At 40.8% G+C, this 17,386-nt stretch overlaps 1 protein-coding gene across 1 annotated transcript in view; it reads right to left on the bottom strand.

Annotated features, from left to right (window-relative positions):
• The window catches only part of cdk19 (cyclin dependent kinase 19), a 63,899-nt gene that overhangs the window by 45,226 nt on the left and 1,287 nt on the right, over positions 1 to 17,386 (bottom strand). Inside the window, exon 2 of the mRNA XM_085372496.1 lies at positions 12,039 to 12,114. Coding sequence (XP_085228622.1) covers positions 12,039 to 12,114 — 76 coding nt within the window. The remainder of the gene's footprint in view (positions 1 to 12,038; positions 12,115 to 17,386) is intronic.

A 17,386-nucleotide genomic window follows, 5' to 3' on the forward strand; every position in this document is an offset into this window, starting at 1 on the left:
ACTTTCAGCAAGGAATTTGCATTTTCACTGTTACATTTTTATTAAGCTTTAATGTACATAAAAACCAGCTTCTTGTTTAAGTGAAAATAAATGGAAGGTTGTCTTTTTGCGCTAGTAATGTTGTGGAGTTGTATTTTGTCTCGCATCAATTATATCGTCAGTTCTATCGTTATCGCAAATTTTCAAATATATATCGTGATAAATATTTTTGGCCATATCGCCCTGCTCTACTACTCCAGGGGAAGTAAGGGAAGTTCTAAACTAATAACTGAATCGGATATCGATCCAATCCAAACTGGCAAAGTTGGATCCTATATGTACAGTCAATTAATTCAGTTCCTTTGTACGGTAATGGTAAGTAAATTCACCCTCTGTAACATTAGGACATAATAAAACCGGCTCTAGTTCTTACCAAAATAAACAGAACCTGTGATGAACAACAAAACATATATTACACATGACAAATACCACCAATTATTGCCGTTTCATGAGCTTTGCACAGTCCAGCACTCGGGTGACTTTTCTGGGATGACTACTTTTGAGAAGATTGGTAATTGTCTTGAGTGTTTTTGATGTGTGAATGATCTTTCTCAGTGCAGAATGATGGACTTCCTGTTGTTTGGGAATGGCTTTATAATGCTTCCAAGAATGATGCACAACAACAGCTGCATCATGTCTGTCTTTCCTGCTTCCAATCGTATTAGCACACACCTGAATTCTCCAAAACTGCAAACTGCTAAAACTTCTGCTTTTATATAGGCGCTCATGCGGAGATTCAGTTAATCAAGTGCATTTGATTAACAGAACATGGTTGCTTTTATTTTCTTAATTCCTGTGGAAGCAGTAAGGGTGTTCTACTTCTGCATTTTGTCTTAATTTCTGTCCATCTATCCATTTCCTTCCACTTATCTGGGGCAGGTCACTGGGGCAGCAGACTTACCAGGGAAGAATTTTTGTTAAACACAAAATTACACCATGTAATCTGCCACGTTCAGTTGTTCATCTGAGGTTATAGGTACCTAATTTTAATAATGTCATGATCTGTAAAACCTTTGAATTGACAGAGGCTGTACTGTATACCGTTTATACCACACAGCAACAGAAGCACACCAGCTGCTATCATAGCACAGAGAGCACGAACAGCTGTAAGATGTTTCACTCTAGCTATATAAACTTTACAATAGAGAATATTTTTAATCTGATTTACAAATGAGCTAAAATGTCACAGTGGATTTCAAACGAAGCAAACCTAACTGTATAATATTTTTCTGAGGATAAATTCAACCAGTCGAAACAATCCAATCCAAAACTTTACATCGACATGAAAAGACCAAAAAGATCATGCTCATTATTGCTCCAAAACCAAAAACATTTTGCAGCTAAGCCAAGCCCTCTCCTCCCTTCCTGTCTCAATTCAACTTCATGCAGCGTGCTAGTTAATGAAGTGCACCGTTTGCTAAACCAAGCGAGGTGGTGGGTTGGAAGGCACAAAGACCCCTTTGTTCTGCTGGGAAACTCTCAAATATTTTAAGCAAGACAAATTTATGGTGCAACATTTAGTAGACAAGTGATGTGAGGCTTGTCCTGCTGAGAAATAAATGTAACTTACATCCTACTACTTACAGTCTACAGTCTAACATCTACCTACGTTAGACCATATGACTGCACTATTATTCAGATAACCACAAAAAATAAATACATAAGATCTGATCAAACTTGTGGACAACTCAATATAAATCTTCTGGTAAGAAGGTTGTTTCAATACATTTTGTTGCATGGCTTAAAAAAGGCTTGATAACAAACAGAAACTGTGTGCATTAGCATTATTCTGTGAACCTTCTGACATACTAACAATTTAATAACATTAACATAAGTGTAGAAAACGATAATTGACAGGTTTGTATACTTTTGGGGTACTTGAATGCCAGAGAATTCAAGAAAGAGCTACACTCACTTCTGTACAGAGTGAATGTGACACTACGCTCCATACAACAATGCTGCTGATTGAGTTTCACTGTGCTCTTAATGTTTTTCCCACTGTTTAGTGTTAAGCAGAGGAACCTCCCCACTAAACCCTTGATTATACCCTTTTGCAGACACAAACAGCTAGAGAACTAACAGCCAAGCAATCATTTCTGTTATACTTCCTATTATACCCTTTGAACTTTAAGTCTACTGCCTGGTAAAAAGTATTGTCAATGTTGTTGTATTACAGAGCAAAAAATGCAAAGATGGAAAAATGATTGGTATGATGTACACAAAGTTAAACAAAAACTGTTAAGAGAATTCTGTTGGAAAAATAGACACTCACCAGCCACTTTATTAGGTATGCCTCTTCAACTGGTAGTTAACACAACTATCTAATCATCCCATTGCAGCAGCTCGGTGCATGTGGACATAATGAAGAAGACCTGCTTAAGTTCAAATTGAGCGTGAGGGAAGAAAACAAGGAGCATGAGTCCAGAGCATTTCATAAACAAGAAAACAGTTCAACACAGAACCAGATCCATCACGAATCCACAAGAAAGTTCAGGGGGCGGACCATGCGGACGGCAGCGGCGGCGACGATGAAACAATTCTGGGGGCCGACCGCGCGGACGGCAACGGTAGAGGCACCGGTGGATCAAATCCGGGGAGTGGCCATGCAGAAGGCAGTGGCGAAGGTGACAGAACAGGTCCGGAGGCCGGCCACGTGGAAGGCAGTGGCGGCGGTGGCAGCGCAGGTCCGGAGACCGGCCACGCCAAAGGCTGTGGCAGCGACGGCCTCGTTCAGGGTGCCGCCCTCTACGCTGATGACGTCCGACCAAAGGCCTGGAAAGTGGCCGGCGACACTGAGGTGGCAGTTGGGGACCTGAGGACGGCGTGGCCCCCGCAGCACCAGGCGAGGCAGAGGCTGGGCCAGATGAGGTAGAGACAGAAGCTGAAGCAGAGGCTGCACCAGGCAAAGCTGAAGCTGATGCAGGTGAGGCTGATGCGGAGGCTGGGCCAGGCGAGGCTGATGCGGAGGCTGGGCCAGACGAGGCAGAAGCTGATGTGGAGGCTGGACCAGGCGACGCTGAAGCTGATGAAACTGCTGCTGCAGGCGTGGATGAAACTGCTGCTGCAGGCGTGGATGAAACTGCTGCTGCAGGCGTGGATGAAACTGCTGCTGCAGGCGTGGATGTTGCAGGTGGTGGAGCAGCTGGTGGCTGGACGGGCTCCTCGGGCCCCCCAGCTGACGAGGAAGGTTGCTGGACGGGCTCCTCGGGCCCCCCAGCGAAAACAGTCACAGAACCAGCGGGCACCAGGGTCCCTGGCACACACAGGGCTGAACCAGCAGGCACGGGGGCCTCTGGCAGGGACAACACAGAACCAGCAGGCGCACGGGCCTCTGGCAAACACAGAGCAGAACCAGCAGGCACGGGGGCCTCTGGCAGGGACAACACAGAACCAGCAGGCGCAAACACCTCTGGCAGGGACACCTGTAACTGAAGCTGCACTGGGCACTGGCTCTGCCCAGGCAGTGCTGGCACGGAGCAGTTCTTAGGGAGCTGCTCAATCTCCAGGGGTCCAGAGTCTGCTGGGGACTGAGACCTAGCCTCTGGTGAGGCCCTGGAGTGGCTAACTGCCCCTAAGACAGCTATGTTATGGAAAACACCCTGGGTAGGAATGAGATTTTCTCCCTGCATAGTGGTGGGGAATGGCTGAGTGGCTGGTGGTGGTTGAGGTCTAAGTGAAGATAGGGATGGCGTAGGTCCTCCTGAGTCTCTGAAGCATGGTGGCTGGAAGAGCTTAGAGGAAACAGCCTGTCTCAGAAGCTTCTGTTCTGAGTGAACAGATAAACAACAGTATTTTGCAGGCTGGCTGAGTTTGCCTGGGCTCCAAGCAGAAACAGGAGGCAGAGGCGGCTCAGCTAAGCTGCCAGCGGAGAGAGGAGTGGGCTGCACTAGCTCAGTAGTCTCTGGAAATGCAAGCTTGGCAGCAACAAGCACAGTTTTTTAATTGAATTTTTAGTCACTGAGTTACTCGTCAGTTTATTTGTTTTAGTTCTAGACTCTACAAGAGCATGAACAGAGTTATTTGTGTCTCCTAAGATGAAACCGCCCCCCTCGGATGGGATAGAGGACGCGTTTTTGTCACTCACCCCAGCCGGCTGCTCAGAAGTCCCAGAATCTGGCTGAGTTAGGGGGTGCCAGCGGGGTGAACGACGTTTCCTCCCTGATGAGGGAACAGAGGTGACGGAGGAAACTGGTGATGGTGGAGCGATGAAGGCTTGCTCCTCCTCCTCTGACCATATTGCTGCCAGGAAGGAGGCCGGTGAGCTAGGCTCAGAATGGCACGAGGAGGAATTCCGTGGCAGCCGTATTGAGATTCCCCTCTCAAATGGCAGTCGCCGGTGTGTAGTGGAAAGCTCCGTGCACCGCTGCTGCTGCTGTGGGGGCTTTGGGACAGAATACCGGGAGCGGGCAAAAGCTTGTAGCACCTCCTGGGCTTCGTGCAGCTGGTCCGTCAAGCCCATAAATCCCTTTAGTGGACGCAGATGAGGATTTCCCTCCAGGATCGCTTCGATAGCGTTAATCCCAACTGCCATTGCCTTAGCGTCCTTAGTGTGGGAAATCCACTTGACCAGGCTGTGGATGCGGGACAGATCACACTCCCGGGATGAATCCGCTGGGTCCAGGTAATGGTCGCGTTGTTCTGTCATGGCTGTGTACCGGCAGGCAGGGAGGAAGGACCCAAAAAGCAGGATTCAGTTAGGCGAAGTTGAACTCAAAGTAAACAGCTTTTGCAGGTTGCAGATTGAACAGGGGACAAACTATACTGGGAAAGTATAAACTAACAGGCAGATGATCAGGGACCAAAACACAGAGCATAGACTGAGGGTGAGTAGACATTAACGACGCGACACTGACACAAGGACACACTGGGCTTAGATACACTGAGGGAGTCATCAAGGAATGAGAAACAGGAGGGAGACACAACTGAGAGGGTTTGGGCTAATGAGACACGGGGAGCAAAGCTAGACACACTGACATGAGGCACAGCCTTTCACAATAAAACAGGAAACAAGAAACAGACACAGACTTGACACTGAAGTGAACCTATACTAGACACAAGACACAACCCAAGAACTAACCCCTCACAAAGAACATAGAATAATACTAATAAACAAAGCATAACAAAAGGATCAGAATAAAAACCATAATACAAAGGAATGTAAAAACTGAAAATGCTGGGTCCAAATGACCCAGGACCGTGACAATCCCCTGAGCAGCAGTTTATGCCAGAGATCAGAGAACAGCCAGACTACTTCAAACTGATAAGCTGGGAACAGTAACTCAAATAACCATTTGTTACAACTGAGGTATGTGGAAGAGTATCTCGGAATGACAAACAGCACTTGAAGCAGATGGACTATACAATTAGGGAGCCACACTGGTTTCACTCCTGTCAGCTAAGAACAGGAAACTGAGGCTACAATTTACATAGGTTCACCAAAATTGGATGACCATCTAAATTTGGTTTGAACAAAGACTTTTTGTATTTACCCACTCAGTGATTTTCCATTGATCAAAGGCCTACCAGACATCTGTATGGTAACCAAGCTGTTGTTTCAATAAGGAGAAGGCTCTTCTTCACTGACATTTTACTGAATTGTGAAAAGTTGTGTTTAGAGAGCTACACAATGTTCAAACAAATTACAAAAAATAATATTTCTGGACAGTGGACAATGGTTCATGTCCCATTTGAGAACTCTGTACTCTCCAGTGAGTGTTTATTCTATGTGGTTTGGATTTAAAGAAAAAGGCCCGTCACAACAAAATTAACCATGCATCAATATATGGCAAGTATAGCCTCAATACAGCAGTTACTCTGGCATTGACAAACAACTTTGCTTTGACAAAAGACCCTCACATTCTAAAAATGCAATAATTAATATTTGATTAAAAAGTTAAATGTTAAAAGTAGATTGGAGTACAACCCATTAGTTGGTCACTGTGTGCAAGTTTCCCAAAATGATAACCAATGTTTAAGGAGGAGTAGCAATGCGTTTGAATAGTGGATTAACCGACAGAGAGACGACAGGTAAAAGAATGAAAGTGTGTCTATAGCATAAGCTCATTGGTATTTGGCCAGATGAGCTAAAAATAACAGAATGCCTATTATACCCATTCCAAAGACAACATTCTTAAACTAACCACCCAAAGACACTGTGTCAGTTTTTGTCTGATCGCCCCTTTAATCACTTTAAAGATTTCTCCCCTCGAATTAAAGAGATCTGAAGTACAAGTGCAAAACACACAGATCATTTGCATAATACTTGTAATGGTTTAAATCCACTGAACAAACAACCAGCCAAGTTTCATAGTCCACGCTCTTGAACTCTTTCAAAACCCTAACGTTCAGTTTTCCAAAACTGTTCACTGCAGCACAGAACTATTGTAGAAAATGTTGGAAAATAATTACTTGTTAAAATTAATCATTACAACTGTAAGAAAAGCAAAGGCAGCCTAGCAATATTTCGCCCCAGGAGACAGAGACTGTTATGGTCTGATCTGATTATTCTGGAAAAGAATGCTGTGACAAAAGGATATATCCTATTTTTAATTTTCCAGATATCAAAAACAGAGCAATTTTATCATCAGAGGAGGAGTAATTATGAAAGGGATGATTGTTCTTCCAAAGCTTGAAAGACAAAGCAACACAACTGTATCCTTTTAACCCACTAAGCTCCACTTGTGAATGAAACATGACACCCAGTCAGATCTCCGTGAGCAGCCAGTTCTGCAAGTAAAAAGAATGGTCCAACCAAATTTCTAACAAGACTCGTTTCACGCACGTCAATGTGAATTGTTGACCAGAGAGGTGTGACTCATCAATCATCACTACGCATCAAAATCGCAATTTGACTATTCCAAGGATGTGACGCACTGCTCCACACCCTGTTTAGCACAAAACTACAATCAGGACCAGAAAGAGAGATTGTTCAGCAGGCATGCAATCTGACACCTGCTGAAAGGCAGAAACTGACAAGCTGTGAGAGGACAGACAGAGAGAAATACAACTGGCTTTTGCATAACCAAACTATCTAAAAAAACAAGGGACCCTGAAAATGTAAAATCAGAACTTAACAACTGGGACCTGCTCTACCAAGAGAGCTTGTGCAGTCTTAAAATAAGTAGGTCTTAATTTTTTATCATCCACCAGATTGCCAGTAAACCACTTACACATACAGTACTCAAACAGTAAGGAACAAGATCACCATAGCCTCAAATATTGCATGTTTCTGTGCCGTGCTGAAGGCTGTCTCTTGAACAGGTCTTCTTTTTCTTCCATCAATAGTCCCCAAAAACCACAGTTCACCATATTCAGTCCATAATTTTACAAAATTGTATGTGCTTCAAATTTTTCAAAATGACAAATTACATGTGTGATAATTTAAGTTTAATTTATGGCTCAGCCTCCCTGGGAAAGTCTATGCCAGGGTCCTTGAAAGGAGAGTCCGTCTGTTAGTAGACCCTCAGATACAGGAGTAACAATACGGTTTCCGTCACGGTTGTGGAACACTGGACCAGCTCTTTATCCTCTCGAGGGTACCTGGGAGTTTGCCCAACCAGTCTACATGTGTTTTCGACTTGGAGAAGGTATTCAACAGTGTCCCTCGAAGTGTCCTGCGGGAAGTGCTTTGGGCGTGTGGGGTGTTTGGCCCATTGCTACAGGCCATTCAATCCTTATACAACCGTTGCAAGAGCTTGGTCTGCACAGCCAGCAACAAGTCGGACTTGTTCCCAGTGGGAGATGGGCTCTGCCAGGGCTGCCCTTTGTCAGCGATTCTGTTCGTAATTTTTATGGACAGAATTTCTAGGCGTAGCCGAGTGGCGAAAGGCTTCCACTCGGGTGGGCTCAGAATCTCATCTCTGCTTTTTGCAAATTATATGGTTCTGTTGGCTTCATCGGGTGACGGCCTCCAGCTCGCACTGTAGCGGTTCGCAGCTGAGTATGAAAGAGAATCAGTACCTCCAAATCTGAGGCCATGTCCGCAGCTGGAAAATTCATACACCCACGTGCAATAATTATGATTTGGAAATATATATATAGTCAAATTGAGCGTATGAAAATTTCTAATTCTAATAGATCTCCTCCTCTACAGGGGTTTAAGGGTACTGGACTGATAATGGTGGTCAGGTTTCTTGATCACTTCTAATGTTCTACAGATGTTAAGGTTAGCAAAGGACCAAAAATTCTTCATTGCTGGTTGGAACACCTAAAATATATTTTAGGGGTATTTTTAGAGGTATATTTAAGAAAGAATATTTTTAAAAGCAGTTTTTACTACTGAAGAGGACAATACATATAGGGCAAATAAATGATAAAAAACTGATAAATAGTTGAGGACACAGAAAGAGAAGCCTCCACAGTAGGATTTAGGTCACAGACCTCTACATATCCAACCCACCGACAACCAACCAAAGCTGCAGACAGTCATCAATAGACAGCTACCGCTAGATCACCTAAAAAAAAAAACTTATTTTACTTTTTCTAGGTACTTTTTCTTTTTCATATCTGTTGCATGGCTGTCCTTCTGTCTTTTTTTCTAAAAAATCAGTGCCAGTGCCAGGAAGATGACACCAGGATGGCACCATAATCCTTAAACCAGTATGAGAGGGTTTAAGTTCTATATAAAAGCTCTACAGCAGTTTCCAAAATGACAAAGATTAGTAACTACTTTAACTTGCACAGGTGACATTGTGGAGTAATGCCAGTACAGCAAATTTTTGACACTCACTGCTTCAACACATTCATGTAGCCAGAGATGTTTTACTGTATATCAAAAATCTGACAGAGGCTAATTAACGCAGGAAGTTCTCCAAAATACTAAAGGAGGATTCAGGGTCATCTGATCCAACCGTAACTATATACTTAATCAAAGAAGAAAGTTCTAGGCCAAATCTTAAAAGTAGAGAGGGTTCCAGTGTACTGAATACAAACTGGAAGCTGGTTCCACAGAAGAGGGGCCAGAAAGCTGAAAGCTCTACCTCCCATTCTACTTTTAAATAGTCTAGGAACACAGTATAGGGCAGAGACCATCTGCTAACTACCTTGAAAAACTAAGAGCAGGCGCATTGTCATGGTCCTGAGTCTGACGACTCAATGTTTTGCGTTTCTTTATAATATTCTGTGTTCTTGTTTATTGTGAATTCTCCCTGCAAGTTGCTTTCTCTCGTGTTCAGGTTTGTTGTTTAGGTTTTAGTTTTCCCAGTGTAGTTTATGTCTAAGTTCGGTTTTTCGCCACACTCTCCTTTTGTTTGTTGTCACTCGGGTTCTGTGTCAATAAAGCCCTCTCACTTCACTGCATATCCGCATCTTGGGTCCTTTGTTAAATTCACACGGCTTGCCCCGGGAACCCGTGACACGCATCTGGGAAAAAGAACCATTCATTTTTAAAATAATCTCACTCTATTTTTTCAGAAGACTGTATATCCAGTAGATATACAGTAAAACCTGTTCTATGTTGACAGATGAGTAAAATGCAGTGGAACCAAGGTCTACAAAATCCCCACGCCAAAGAGTGAAAACCACATACTATACGGCTGAAAGCTGCTGTCCTGGGTTCGAATCCACCCCGCAGCCCTTTGCTGCGTGTCCAAGCTTTTTTTTTTTTTTTTTTAAATAAAAGCTCAGTGTAATAAGTGTAATAATACTGCACGTTATTTAAATCAAGTGAGCTTTTATGTACAGTCGACATGTCTTAGTAGAAATCTCACTTTCATTTAGTGTAGTGTTATATCAGTTTTCTTTGTAAAAAATGTACACACTACCCAGAACATCACAGGCAAAAAGAGGAACTGAGAACATGCAACACGTTGTTGAGTGAGTTTAAATGTTACTGGGTGGCAAAGGGGCATGGAAACTACACTGAGTTTGGTCATTACTGATGGATATGCAGGTGCAGAGTCATTTACTGTGTTTACAATATACAGTGCTCAGCTCGCCTCCAGCTGACCATGTTATACATGAAACCAGAGACCTTTACATAACAGCTCACCAGCCTGTCTGGCCACATTCTGTGTCTATCGGCAGGACTTGCTAAGTGACATACTGACATGCACTCAACCAACACGACGTCCCCTCTACTCACCTGACAGAGTCAAACGTGACAGCTGGCTACCGAATCTTACAAAGTGATTATAAAAATAAATAAACACGTCTATTGTGTGAAGCTTTATGCAGAAATATTGTAAACTATCCAAGTGACATTGTTTTGTCATTCAGTAAATGTACACTGCAGCTTCTTTTTAAGACTGAGAGAGTGGCACGCCCATATTGCTCACATGATGGGGGGAAGAGAATCTGACAATGAGTTAGAAAATTTTTGATAAGAAGGTACAAGTTGTTTTCTTTTTACTTCTTACAGGCAACACTGATGTTTTTCTATTGCAGCCTTGATCATGATCGTGGTGATCATGTGGTGGAGAGTAGATACACCTATGGTATAAATTTGAAACGTCTATGTTGCTTCAATCTTGAGTTATCACATTCACAAACTGCCGCAGGGTGACCACAATAACCCATCAACCTTTTACTGCTGAGGGATAAAAAAGCATTTATTATATTCAGTAAAATATTATTCTGCACATGGCCTCTTTATCAGTGGCATGGCAGTGAGGAGAAAATAAGATAAGAATAAAAATCCTTGAGTAAGCTGTAGAAAATCAAGTCGATAAAAACTTAAATTAATCAATTCTGCACCTTTTTAAATTGTACAAGATATATTAAGGTGTACAAACCACAGGTAGTTACAGCATCAGTCTGACCCGTTAAATATAATACGATACTTTATCTACTGAAACTTTGCCATTTTAAGTTTACTTCACAAGTAAAAGGGTGAAAACCACTGTTAAATAGATCTAATGAAGTGTTAAAAACATTCTTTATGAGAAGAGAAAATGCTTCTCATGGTTTTATGTGTGCAAGCAGTACATTTGTGGAAACAGTGCCAGTGCTAGCATCAATGTCATCACTTACCCACTTGAACTATATTCTATTACGTTTCCTTTCTACTTGAAAAACATGCCCCAGTTCATTAACAGCTTCAAAACGAAATGATCAATATGACCATCTTTGGGCTGTATGGATTAGAACAACTCAGGAGACTTTTCAGATAAAATACTTTACTTTATTTCTTTGACCTTTTTAAAATTTACTAAATCTGTCAGCGATTCTGATTATAATGAATCTGTTCTGAATATACTGAGCTGCATCTCTGCCAAGTTTCATTCAACAGACATGAAGCAAAACAACGCTACATTCATTTTAATTTTAGCAGCCGCGGGTTGACCCTTTACTAACTTTACTCTGTGTTTTAGTAGCAGACTGTACCTGTTGTTTGTAGGGAACTAGAATCAAAACTACAAAGGAGCATGTATCTCTCTATCTTCTGACCAAAATGGTTACCAGTTCTTACTGTCTGTTCTCCCTTTAGGAACTTCAAAGCAATCACTTAAAATCCTCATCTTGGACAAACTCTGATACTATTCTATATATAATGCTAAAAGAAACATCCAGACTAAAGAGTCTGCTTGAAAATATTGGGTAAGTCTTCACAGGGTTTTGTGATATTTGCTGATGTTTATCTCTGCAGCAAATGAAGTCATCTCGACATCTACCAGGTCGCTGGCAACCCATTTAGGGTTAGGGTTTTTCACAAGTTTCGTCTATGATAAAAATGGACGTCTGTTTGGATTAACCAATTCAATTTTATTTATATAGCGCCAAATCACAACAACAGTCGCCTCAAGGCATTTTATATTGTAAGGTAGACCAAACGGACACAGTCTTGGCATAACAATCGTGTTGCCAAAATGAATGTATTGAACTCCATGCGAAATGTAACATCTTCTAGTTTCTGAAAATTAGCCTATTTAGCAAGTAGCTAAAACAAAAATATCCTTGACATAACATTTATACTAAGCAATGACTTAGTGGGTGTTAAGAGGTTGAAGAGCCTGAGAACAACATGGTCATGTAAGGCCTTAGTAATGAAAACGGTAACTTACAGCAATTTCCCTGCAGGCAGACATTGATATTCCAGTGCCTTCTATTTGTTTCAGTGCATACTCCTTCTCATCTTTCCTGTGGTGAGAAAAAGAGAAAATGAAGAATATTAGAAGATGGCCAACAAAAAGGCTTTTTGAGGGTTTGATTAGTAAAGGAGGTGTTTTGCAAGGAGGATGAGGACAGCAGAGGGCATAAAAAACATCCTGTGGTTCAAGTTCCACAACTGCCATAGAGGAATCCATGTTATTAGTGATAGCTTTTGGCAGCAAAGATCCATTAGTTCCCTGCAGGAGTGCTCCCTAGGTCTGGATAAGTGCCCCCAGTGAAATTCCCCTTGATGCAGGGACGAAAACTCAAACTACACACTGACACTTCCAAAGCTCTCAGTTGGCAATTTTCCTCTTTTTGCAAGGTAGTCATTTGCCGTTGTGCATCAAATTTGAGCATGAAAATCAGTTAATAAGTGAAATGTGAGCCCGCAGGGCCGAGCACTTTCAGCAGACCAATATTGATTATTTGAGATAAGCAGAGTTCCGGTTAAGGAAGCCCAGCCTGAACACAGAGCAGTGGAGAAAATAAGGGCTAAAAGGATTCATAAGTCTGTTTACAATAAGCAAAGAGGCATGATTAAAATGTAAACACACTCAGTGGACAGTGTACAATAACAACTTCATTCAGTGAGCAGCCTGCACAGATCAAAGAGGTCCTCATGGTGGTAATATCAAACACTTTTCAGCCTAATTTGCATTGGAGATGGTCACGGATTAACTGGAGCTCTCAGGCACACATCTCTAATACTAATTAAGCTGCACAGATGCTCAAAACAGCTCAAACATTTAATCCTTTAGTCTATAAAAAAAATTGCACATTAATATAATCAATTTACTCAATAAAACAGTTTATCCACTCCGTAATGCAAACCAGGACAAACTTACAGAGCTTGACATATAAAGATGGATCCAAACACTGTAAACCCAAATCTATATGCTTGAAATTTCAATTTTATGTCAGAAGATGAAAGTGATTATGAAACAGGTTCACTGTTTTATAGATTAAGGAAGCCCCACTTAAACACATTACACTATTAACATATATAGTGTTTATTTCTACTGTGTGCGTCTTCTGTAGTCTATGTAGTGCCCATAGTGCCCTCCATGCTTGCAGTACTAATTATGAATGTTTGCTAATAGAGGTGAGAATTACCAGATATCCCAAAATACAATATTATTACAACACTTCACTCACAATACAAGACTATTGTTATTTGTAACCTTATTAATAACATTATCGACATTTAAAGTGCAAATTATGACTTCAAAAAACTGTCAATGTCACAATCTATTCAAAAGTGGCGGTAAAGGTGCAACAAACTCAAGCTTTGGAAAACCATTACCATTGGTTGCTGGTCACCAAATGAAATTTTGTTGTATCTTTCAACAATGACAAGTGCGTTATCACATTGTGAAAAAAGCCACCATTTTTGTTCTAGCATGTGTGTGACTGAGCCATTGGCTTGCTCTGAATAACTGTGTCCAGTGTCTGATGGTTTTTCAGTTGAGCCAATTTAATGTAACGTAACGTTAGTCAAACAAACTTACATTAAATTGGATGGTTGTGCGTGAGATGAAACCTCTTCTTTGAAGTACTCCCCGAGTATTTTAATTCATTCATAACACTGATATTTGGCATCCCTATTTAATAGATTATTGCCATACAAAATATTGCAATACTATGCTGTATAGTTTTTTGTAACCCCACCCCTGTTAGCTAAATTATTCCACATTCTTTTTTCTGTCCTAACTGAAACATTTGTGTTGACTTGATAAGCAAAAGTAACTGTAACTATCGAGTGTATTTGGCAATTTGACAAAAAAATTTAATTCTAAAAAACGTTTGATCGAGAGTTTAAAAAAACAAAACAAAACTTGGGTGTGTCCCTCATGATCTGCCTGCTAGACGTTACTAATGAGACACCCTACTCAGTGTTATCCATGGTAACTGGTCGGTGTTGTGGTTGTTTCTCCAAGTTGGTCGTTGTCTTTTTTCTGAGTGTCTTAAATATATGCGCATATATCCATACAGTATATGCATCATCTCCAAAGCAGGAGGGTTTAAGCCATGTGGCACATCAGCAGTAACTTCAATAAATATCAGTTATTCACAGCCCAAACAGGCACTGTCAGATCTACCGTAGACAGTCAAAGAAAGAGTCACAGTTTTACACTCACTATTATTTGCATTTCTGCACCATGTTCACATATGGATACATTTTTGTATGACAGACCGTTAACATGTATGTCTAGATTGCACGGCGGACTAAGTTCACAGACAGTGATCTCTGGAGCTCCTTGGCCCATACAGTAATTTTGTGAGACACATCCATCAAATTAAAAATGAACATTTTCTTCATGAAAGAGCAAAATGTCTCCGTGTAAATATCATAATTCTATGCTGGATTCTGAATTCAATGTGATCTGAAAAATCACTACATTCTATTTTTAATGACTTTTTTGAGAATATGCAAACTGTAATATTTTATTATATTCATAACAATCCCTGAAGTGATTGTTCTTTTGGTTTCTATGAAGCAGGCCCAGAGCACTCTGAGGAGACACACCACTGACTATCAATCCTTTTCAAATCGGCGATACAGGCCAGCGCACAGATCTTGTGATGGTGTGCGTGAGCCAGCTCCGTCTGCCTCTGCCATAATGTCTCTACGGTTCACGTCTTCCTCAAAATTTGGAGCTGCGGTCTGGTGCCCTGGTGACTGGCTCTTAGCAGATAATAACACCCTTAAAATACACACATACACAAGTCAGAGAAAATCAGCACTGGTAATGTCTGAACAAAGGTTTCTTTGGACCTGAACTGCTGTGATTTCATAGAACATTGTCACAGTACACCCACAACAGATTGTACCAACTAGTGGTCTGTTCTCAAAAGCCATACAGGATACTTGTAATGAACCCACTGGTACAACTCACAGGAGCTGACCAGAAGCAAGACAGATAAAGCACTAAAAATAGCTATAAAGAAATGAACAAAACTTTGCTTTTTATGCTCTTTATCCAACAGTCACGGTTAAAAGAAATTTCAATGACTTCCTGACCCATACATGCACCATGAATTCCTTCCAGGACTAACTTTATGTCACTGTAAAAACATGCATCCATCACTGATATAACTATCTATAATGTAGTTATTAAGACACACTGAGCTGTTGGTGGGACGTGTTCCACTTGTAAAAAAAGCAAAACTGGATCTTTATACTTCCAAGACACAGCATTTTCACATGACAACAAGGCCCCTTAGGCTCCTTAAGCTTTCTTAAGTTGAGAAAGCAGCAAACAATGAAAATTATCCATTACTTTAAATTCTGCTGCAAAACTGGGGTAAGTCATGAGTAACATTTTGGGTACTGGGAAAAGGAGGCTTTGCTAAGCATTAACAGGTTCACATTTCTGGGAATTTATAACGCTCTTTATTCTCAGGGCCTTTCATCCTCTGAGGGTCAAATCCAACTGTCTGTCAAATTTCTGAATGACGACAGCTCTGTCAAGAACAGAAACAACGACCACATTCAGTATTTTAAGTTCCCGTCTTGGGCCTGGATACATTTATTTTTCAGACCTTATGGCGGACTGGATTATAAAGCACACTGTCGATGAACGTGTCTGTTTTCATACATAAGGCGCACCGGATTATAAGGCGCATTAAGCAAAACTAAACCGTCAAATTTTACTCAACTCATTCTTCTTGCTTCCTCCACTTCCGTACCATTGATTCATTAGTGCGGAATTCTCTCGCAGCTGCTCTATTCCCATGTTGTTGCAGTATATTAATGACTAACCTCATATTGTGGATGGATTATCGCAGTTGTTCTCCTGACTGAAGTTTGGTCTGTTTATAGCATCCTGCCATGCGATTGTTTGGCAGGATGCTATTAGGTGGAAAAAAGTTAGCATCCATCCTCCAGCTTCACTGTATTTACATAATGCTAACATAGCTGTGTTGCTAGCGATTGCGTAGCACATCATTACCAGCTAGCCCAACTTCACTAACCCTACAAAAGTCACTGCTGTTTAGTTTTGTCTTCATTTATGTTGGAAGTGATGGCAGAGCTGTAAGTTTTATTTTTTTCAGAAATCTCTCATTCAGAACATGCTATATCATGTTTACGTGGAAACTAGCAAGCTAACTTCCTGCTAACTTCTAACTCCGTTAAATGTAATAAATTCTGTTTTCATGGATGTCTGGATGTTAAACTTAATTGTTACACCTGACAAAGCAGCAACACTGATCATTTTATTAAAGATGAAAGAATTTATTATTGAGTTTATAGTTTGGAAAGCACTAATGCCCCCTTAGTTTTACATGAACTCGGCCCACTAACTAAAGCAATACCAGTGGTTAATTGTCTACTTTATGTTACTCCATCGAACTATTGGCTAAACTAGAGTCAAGTAGCTTAACATTGCTTTTAGGCTCACTTTGTTTAAATCCAACATATCTACACTGCTGATAAAGTTACAATATTGCAATATTAACAAACACAGTGAGGAAGAAACAGTCTAACTGACTGATCTACAAACCTAAACTGTTTCAGATTTTAAAGACACTGAGTGATTGTAAAAGTTTTTAATACATCAATTCTCAAAGTACGTGAAGAAGAAAAGGCCTTCTTTAACAGCTTGGGTAAATTTTAATTTGATTCTATTACAAAGATTTTAAAATGTTAATAATAATTGTATTATTTGAGTTGTCTATAGAGGTTATGGCCACATTAGCATTATCACAGCAATACAGACAAAACGTTGAAAGAAATAAAGCTAATAAAGCTTTAACTTTATTTCATGTTTTTTAATCTCTTTGGAAAAATACAAAATATATTTAAAATACAAGTGCATGGAGGTGCAGACATTTTATAACCATAGCTATACAAACATGAACAAAAAACAACTGTTTTATGTGTATTCTTAACCAGTTATGAATATTGACTTGATAATGGCTATTATAAATCTGGAAAAGCTAGCTGTTCCCTGTGACACTCCTTTTAGGTTGGATCTAATTGGAGTGATACTGTTCCTACTGGTAATAAAACAGTGTTTAGCTTTGCTATAACAACACTGACAATTCCATTCCATTCCATTTTATGTATATAGCGCCAAATCACAACATCAGTCACCCCAAGATGTTTTATATTGTAAGATTAAAGACCCCACAGTAATATAGAAAAAATACCCAAAAATCAAATGACCCCCTTTGAGCAAAAAGTGGGGGGAAAAACTCCCTTTTAACAGGAAGAAACCAGAACCAGGCTCAAGGAGAGACAGCCATCTGCCAT

Source organism: Diplotaxodon limnothrissa, linkage group LG15, assembly GCF_057381915.1.
Source record: "Diplotaxodon limnothrissa isolate DT_005_m linkage group LG15, D_limnothrissa_male_GT1.1, whole genome shotgun sequence".
Taxonomy (NCBI): domain Eukaryota; kingdom Metazoa; phylum Chordata; class Actinopteri; order Cichliformes; family Cichlidae; genus Diplotaxodon; species Diplotaxodon limnothrissa.